This window comes from Rattus norvegicus, chromosome 10, assembly GCF_036323735.1.
Source record: "Rattus norvegicus strain BN/NHsdMcwi chromosome 10, GRCr8, whole genome shotgun sequence".
Classification (NCBI taxonomy): domain Eukaryota; kingdom Metazoa; phylum Chordata; class Mammalia; order Rodentia; family Muridae; genus Rattus; species Rattus norvegicus.
In genome coordinates, this window is record NC_086028.1 from 69,053,414 (window position 1) to 69,061,186 (window position 7,773).

General features: G+C 42.0%; 1 protein-coding gene across 1 annotated transcript; it reads left to right on the plus strand.

Annotated features, from left to right (window-relative positions):
- Window positions 1-6,037: 6,037 nt before the first annotated feature.
- Window positions 6,038-6,885, plus strand: Anos1 (anosmin 1). The gene is made up of 2 exons (XM_002727786.4): window positions 6,038-6,119; window positions 6,737-6,885. The coding sequence occupies exons 1-2, from the start codon at window positions 6,038-6,040 to the stop codon at window positions 6,883-6,885; spliced, it is 231 nt and encodes a 76-aa protein (XP_002727832.1).
- Window positions 6,886-7,773: the final 888 nt, after the last annotated feature.

The following is a 7,773-nucleotide window of genomic DNA, read 5'->3' on the forward strand; positions in this document are numbered from 1 at the left end:
CATTCTATCCTAAAGCAAAAGGATATACATTCTTCTCAGCTCCTCATGGTACTTTCTCCAAAATTGACCATATAATTGGTCAAAAAACGGGCCTCAACAGGTACAGAAAGATAGAAATAATCTCATGCATCCTATCAAACCACCACGGTCTAAAGCTGGTCTTCAATAACAATAAGGGAAGAATGCCCACATATACGTGGAAGTGGAACAATGCTCTACTCAACGATAACGTGGTCAAGGAAGAAATAAAGAAAGAAATTAAAGACTTCTTAGAATTTAATGAAAATGAAGGTACAACATACCCAAACTTATGGGACACAAAGAAAGCTGTGCTAAGAGGAAAACTCATAGCTCTGAGTGCCTGCAGAAAGAAACAGGAGAGAGCATATGTCAGCAGCTTGACAGCACACCTAAAAGCTCTAGAACAAAAAGAAGCAAATACACCCAGGAGGAGTAGAAGGCAGGAAATAATCAAACTCAGAGCTGAGATCAACCAAGTAGAAACAAAAAGGACTGTAGAAAGAATCAACAGAACCAAAAGTTGGTTCTTTGAGAAAATCAGCAAGATAGAAAAACCCTTAGCCAGACTAAGGAGAGGACACAGAGAGTGTGTCCAAATTAACAAAATCAGAAATGAAAAGGGAGACATAACTACAGAAGCAGAGGAAATTCAAAAAATCATCAGATCTTACTACAAAAGCTTATATTCAACAAAACTTGAAAATCTGGAGGAAATGGACAATTTCCTAGACAGATACCAGGTACCGAAATTAAATCAGGTACAGATAAACCATTTAAACAACCCCATAACTCCTAACGAAATAGAAGCAGTCATTAAAGTTCTCCCAACCAAAAAAAGCCTAGGTTTTTCCCAACCAAAAAGCCGGGTTTAGTGCAGAATTCTATCAGACCTTCATAGAAGACCTCATACCAATACTATCCAAACGATTCCACAAAATTGAAACAGATGGAGCACTACCGAATTCCTTCTATGAAGCCACAATTACTCTTATACCTAAACCACACAAAGACCGAACAAAGAAAGAGAACTTCGGACCAATTTCCCTTATGAATATCGACGCAAAAATACTCAATAAAATTCTGGCAAACCGAATCCAAGAGCACATCAAAACAATCATCCACCATGATCAAGTAGGCTTCATCCCAGGCATGCAGGGATGGTTTAATATACGGAAAACTATCCATGTGATCCATTATATAAACAAACTGAAAGGACAAAACCACATGATCATTTCATTAGATGCTGAGAAAGCATTTGACAAAATTCAACACCCCTTCATGATAAAAGTCCTGGAAAGAATAGGAATTCAAGGGCCATACCTAAACATAGTAAAAGCCATATACAGCAAACCAGTTGCTAACATTAAACTAAATGGAGAGAAACTTGAAGCAATCACACTAAAATCAGGGACTAGACAAGGCTGCCCACTCTCTCCCTACTTATTCAATATAGTTCTTGAAGTTCTAGCCACAGCAATCAGACAACAAAAGGAGATCAAGTGGATACGGATTGGAAAAGAAGAAGTCAAAATATCACTATTTGCAGATGATATGATAGTATATTTAAGTGATCCCAAAAGTTCCACCAGAGAACTACTAAAGCTGATAAACAACTTCAGCAAAGTGGCTGGGAATAAAATTAACTCAAATAAATCAGTAGCCTTCCTCTACACAAAAGAGAAACAAGCCAAGAAAGAAATTAGAGAAATGACAACTCATAATAGACCCAAATAATATAAAGTACCTCAGTGTGACTTTAACCAAGCAAGTAAAAGATCTGTACAATAAGAACTTCAAGACTCTGAAGAAAGAAATGGAAGAAGACCTCAGAAAATGGAAAGATCTCCCATGCTCATGGATTGGCAGGATCAATATAGTAAAAATGGCCATTTTACCAAAAGCAAACTACAGATTCAATGCAATCCCCATCAAAATACCAATCCAATTCTTCAAAGAGTTAGACAGAACAATTTGAAAATTCATCTGGAATAACAAAAAACCCAGGATAGCTAAAACTATCCTCAACAATAAAAGGACTTCAGGGGGAATCACTATCCCTGAACTCCAGCAGTATTCAATATCAACTGAAAAATAGTGATAAAAACTGCATGGTATTGGTACAGAGACAGACAGATAGACCAATGGAATAGAATTGAAGACCCAGAAATGAACCCACACACCTATGGTCACTTGATTTTTGACAAAGAAGCCAAAACCATCCAATGGAAAAAAGATAGCATTTTCAGCAAATGGTGCTGGTTCAACTGGAGGTCAACATGTAGAAGAATGCAAACCGATCCATGCTTATCACCCTGTACAAAGCTTAAGTCCAAGTGGATCAAGGACCTCCACATCAAACCAGATACACTCAAACTAATAGAAGAAAAACTAGGGCAGCATCTGGAACACATGGGCACTGGAAAAAATTTCCTGAACAAAACACCAATGGCTTATGCTCTAAGATCAAGAATCAACAAATGGGATCTCATGAAACTGCAAAGCTTCTGTAAGGCAAAGGACACTGTGGTTAGGACAAAACGGCAACCAACAGATTTGGAAAAGATCTTTACCAATCCTACAACAGATAGAGGCCTTATATCCAAAATATACAAAGAACTCAAGAAGTTAGACCGCAGGGAGACAAATAACCCTATTAAAAAATGGGGTTCAGAGCTAAACAAAGAATTCACAGCTGAGGAATGCCGAATGGCTGAGAAACACCTAAAGAAATGTTCAACATCTTTAGTCATAAGGGAAATGCAAATCAAAACAACCCTGAGATTTCACCTCACACCAGTGAGAATGGCTAAGATCAAAAACTCAGGTGACAGCAAATGCTGGCGAGGATGTGGAGAAAGAGGAACACTCCTCCATTGCTGGTGGGATTGCAGACTGGTACAACTATTCTGGAAATCAGTCTGGAGGTTCCTCAGAAAAGTGGACATTGAACTACCCGAGGACCCAGCTATACCACTCTTGGGCATATACCCAAAAGATGCCCCAACATATAAAAAAGACACGTGCTCCACTATGTTCATAGCAGCCTTATTTATAATAGCCAGAAGCTGGAAAGAACCCAGATGCACTTCAACAGAGGAATGACTACAGAAAATGTGGTACATCTACACAATGGAATATTACTCAGCTATCAAAAAACATGACTTTATGAAATTCATAGGCAAATGGTTGGAACTGGAAAATATCATCCTGAGTGAGGTAACCCAATCACAGAAAAACACACATGGTATGCACTCATTGATAAGTGGCTATTAGCCCAAATGCTTGAATTACCCTAGATGCATAGAACACATGAATCTCAAGACGGATGATCAAAATGTGAATGCTTCACTCCTTCTTTAAAAGGGGAACAAGAATACCCTTGGCAGGGAAGAGAGAGGCAAAGATTAAAACAGAGACAGAAGGAACACCCATTCAGAGCCTGCCCCACATGTGGCCCATACATATACAGCCACCCAGTAAGAGAAGATGGATGAAGCAAAGAAGTGCAGGCTGACAGGAGCCGGATGTAGATCTCTCCTGAGAGACACAGCCAGAATACAGCAAATACAGAGGCAAATGCCAGCCTCAAACCACTGAACTGAGAATAGGACCCCCGTTGAAGGAATCAGAGAAAGAACTGGAAGAGCTTGAAGGGGCTTGAGACCCCATATGTACAACAATGTCAAGCAACCAGAGCTTCCAGGGACTAAGCCACTACCTAAAGACTATACATGGACTGACCCTGGACTCTGACCTCATAGGTAGCAATGAGTATCCTAGTAAGATCACCAGTGGAAGGGGAAGACCTTGGTCCTGCTAAGACTGAATCCCCAGTGAATGTGATTGTTGGGGGGAGGGCGGCAATGGGGGGAGGATGGGGAGGGGAACATCCATAAAGAAGTGGAGGGGGAGGGATTAGGGGGATGTTGGCCCAGAAACCGGGAAAGGGAATAACACTCGAAATGTAAATAAGAAATACTCAAGTTAATAAAAAAAGATGTATATATGAAAAAAAAGAAAGAAAAGGCAAAGCCTTCCTGTTCAGAAGAGAAACTCATCAGCAAATAGTGAACCTCCATTATCTTTCCTAGATCCCCGCCTTCATCACAAAGTTAGGTGTCCCATGTCTGTCTCTGTCACAGCTCTGCTCCTGGTCCTCTCATGGTTTATCTTGTTACTTCATCATCTATGTCTCCTTCTATGCCGTTCCCTTGTCTGTCTTTCTTCTCCTTCACCCATCTGGACTTCCCATGCATCTGTTCTCCAATTCCCTCACCCAGGCCTGGTCTGACTCTGCTTCTGCAGTTACACTCACCCTGGGAGATTTGTTTTCACGCAGATGACATGAAGCCTCACTTGCAGCCACCACAGTCTCTCCCCTACACCCGGGTTTGTTTTCTCAATCAAGATTCTTCTTACATTTCTTTTCCTCTTCTTCTCAGGACTCTGAAACCTCTTGATTTCTTCTGTGGATGGTTAGCTTTTGCAGTCTTTTCTGTAACACATATTTATATGGATATATAAGGATATAGATAGATGTATTTATTGTGTATTATATACTATGTGATCTGAGAGTAAATGTTGATGATTAAAGTTGGAATAAATGGGTTGGGGATTTAGCTCAGTGGTAGAGCGCTTACCTAGGAAGCGCAAGGCCCTGGGTTTGGTCCCCAGCTCCGGAAAAAAAATAAATAAATAAATGAACCTCTGTTTGCCTGGGCTAGGACTACCAAGGAAAGCAGAACTGTCTGGCCAGTTGCTCCTATTACAACTGCTGTATTTTAAGGTAAATGGTGGTGGTGCGCTCCTTTAATTTCAGCAGTGGGAACCAGAGGCAGGTGCTTCTCTGAGTTTGAGGCCACCCTGGTCTACAGGGCAAATTCCAGGACAGCCAGGGCTACAAAGAGAAACCTGGGTACAAAAACAAAAACAAACAAACAAAAAATCACACAGCAAAAATAAATGAAAGAAATGAACAAAAACCCCACTCCTCTGTATTGTGATATATATATATCATATAAATTATAACATTACAAAAATGAAAATAAATTTTCCTGTGTTTCTCACAAAGCATGCACACAACAAAGGAGGCATGTTACTCACACCCTAGAATGTCTCCTCAATCTGAAGGAAGGACTAGAAACATGGAGCAACGCATGTAAAAAGGAAAAAACCATCAAACCCTGAGAAGAAGCCTACAGAGAGAGAACACTGCAGAGCCAGCCACATGGTGTCTGGGACGTTCCCACAGCTCTTGGACTGTCCAGCTACAGCTGTGTCTCTGAGAGTGTACAGTGTGGAGGGCAGAAGAGGCAGACTGCTCAGGGACAAAGGATACTGCACGATTTGGGGCTCCCATCCCTCCACTGCTCACATATGTGGCCTTCTGTATGAACCCTGGCTTACAGAAAAGCACCAGACAAAGGTAACTACCCATCATCAGGAAGCCTGCCTACTTATTTTACAATCAATCCTAACCAGTAGGTAAGTCATTGAGTATCTATTTTTTCCAGGACTGACTTCGTTGCCTATATCTGCAATAGGAAGGGCCTAGATTCCACAGGGTTAGGATTCTCATCTATAGAGTTCCAGAGACACAGCCCCATCTCTCCCAGACGAATGCTACATCTTTATGTAACTGGGTGTCTAGGAAGCCCCAGATCAGCCCTGACAACACTCACTGAGCATCTCTGCTCCAGCTCGCAATCTGATATGCTGAGCAACACAAGTAAGTTTTTCTTTTCTTCATCATTCATACAAGGGTAAGGATGTGGTGTAATGAGTCATAAGGTACTAAAAAGTGTTTGTGACTCTCTCGTTGTTATCTCTTACATCTACCAAAGAACTATTAGAGAGAAGTTATGAAACAGAAAAAGGAGCCAGGTAATGGGCAGGCACTTTCTGGAAAGCTCTTGTTTTCGTAGATTTCCTCATTGACTGCATCCTCCCACAGCAATACTGCTAGCTGTACTGAGGCTATAAATTATTTTGTGTGTTCAGCCCAGCCAGAGCCAACATGAAGACAGCCTCAGTCTTGCTTCTGGTGGCTTTGATCGCCGTGGGAATGAACATAACCTATGCTTTCTGTTTTCCCAAAAGTGAGTGTTAAGGGCATCCAAGTTTAGAAGAGAGGGGACTCTTCAAAGCTCCTACCACCTTAGGATGCGCTATTACAGGGAAAACCATCTGGCCTCTGCTTGGCTCAAATTCACTCCCTTTGGCCTACAAGAGTGATCACTCTGCATTCCTTAAGTTTCTTAGAGAAAGAGACTAAAAAGGAGTCTGAGAGAAGCTGGCGTAGAGGTAACGGCAGCTCTTCTCATTTGGAGAAGTGCTTTGCATTTCGTACTTGTGGGAACACTTGCTCAGAGATGAACCATGAGTCTGGTGTAATGAGAGAGGTGTGGCTGTCATTAGAGATTTTATGGCATCTTCTGAGTGTTAAAAATGGGCTGTGATGGTGGAAGGTTCTTTCTTCTGAGACTGTATAGGCTGTGAAGAGAGAGAGAACACTTTTCCAAGGGACAGAGTCAGCAGAGGGCTTAGGAGCAAGACTGGAGCTGGTGAAGCAGTGGGAAGAATCCCGGGGTGTAAAGGAGGATATAGAGGAAGCTGGTCTCCTGCACTATGTGATTAACATTCTGATCTCTAGCATCGATTCTCAGCCTTCTTTTCTGTCTGCTTCAGGCTGCATAAACACCATTGTTTATTTCAGAATTAGAAAAACCTGGAATGTGTCCCAAAAATCCCCCAGGAAGTGTTGGCATTTGTGTTGAATTTTGCTCAGGAGATCGATCCTGCCCCAACATACAGAAGTGCTGTTCAAATGGCTGTGGTCATGTTTGCAAATCTCCTGTCTTTTAAGTGAGTAGATTCCTGTGTTTTACTTTTTTTATTGTTGGAATAGACACCATGACCAAGGCAACTTATAGAAGAAAGTTTATTGGGGGCTCACAGGTTCAGACGGTGAATCCATGACCCTAGTGGTTGGGAGCATGGCAGCAGGCAGGTAGGCACAGCAGGGGAGCATTGATTGACTGCAGACTTATATCTTGAGAAGCAATCTTGAGGAGAAGAGTAAGTTAACTGGGAAGGATATGGGCCTCTGAAACCTCCTAGCCTGTCCCCTGAGATATAATTCCTCAAACAAATCCAAACCTCCCAATATATTTCCCCAATTTCCAAAACCTGTGAGCAGATTTTTCAAATGCATAAGACTAGAAGGGCTATTATCATCTAACTAGAACATTTTGTTAAGCTATGTTCATCCAGGGGACTTTCCCTGGACAGTCCCATGTTGCTCTGTCCACTGGCTGCACACAAGAGGCTGGATGTGTGCAACAAAGGGAACTGGAAGAAGATGTAAGAAGGACACCAGGTTAGGTGATCTGTGTCCTCTCCACTGCAAAGACACTTGCACCATGACACAAGCCGCCACAACTTAGATCCACATGGTCATAAACTAGGATATCTCACTCTTCTCTTCCTTAGCCAAAGAGGTTTGACTCTCTCAGGAAAGCAAGTGCTCCTGGGAGGGGGAGGACAACGAAGTTAATGGGAACATTCATTTATTGGATGCCTTGTATGTCACGCAGGCATGTACTGGAAAGGAGATTCAAAGGTCAATGGAACTAGACTGCAGAATCAGTCTGTGTGTCAGCATGAGCTCTGCACCAGCTTCTAGGAAGTTCTTTGCCTGGGAAGATGTCAGAGTGGAGATCAAACTAGGAGAAGCTTAAGTTAGGACACGCA

Coding starts and splice junctions, on each gene's coding strand:
- Anos1 (XM_002727786.4), top strand. CDS start 6,038: ATGAAGACAGCCTCAGTCTTGCTTCTGGTGGCTTTGATCGCCGTGGGA. Junction 6,120..6,736: donor TGCTTTCTGTTTTCCCAAAA/GTGAGTGTTAAG, acceptor TGTTTATTTCAG/AATTAGAAAAACCTGGAATG.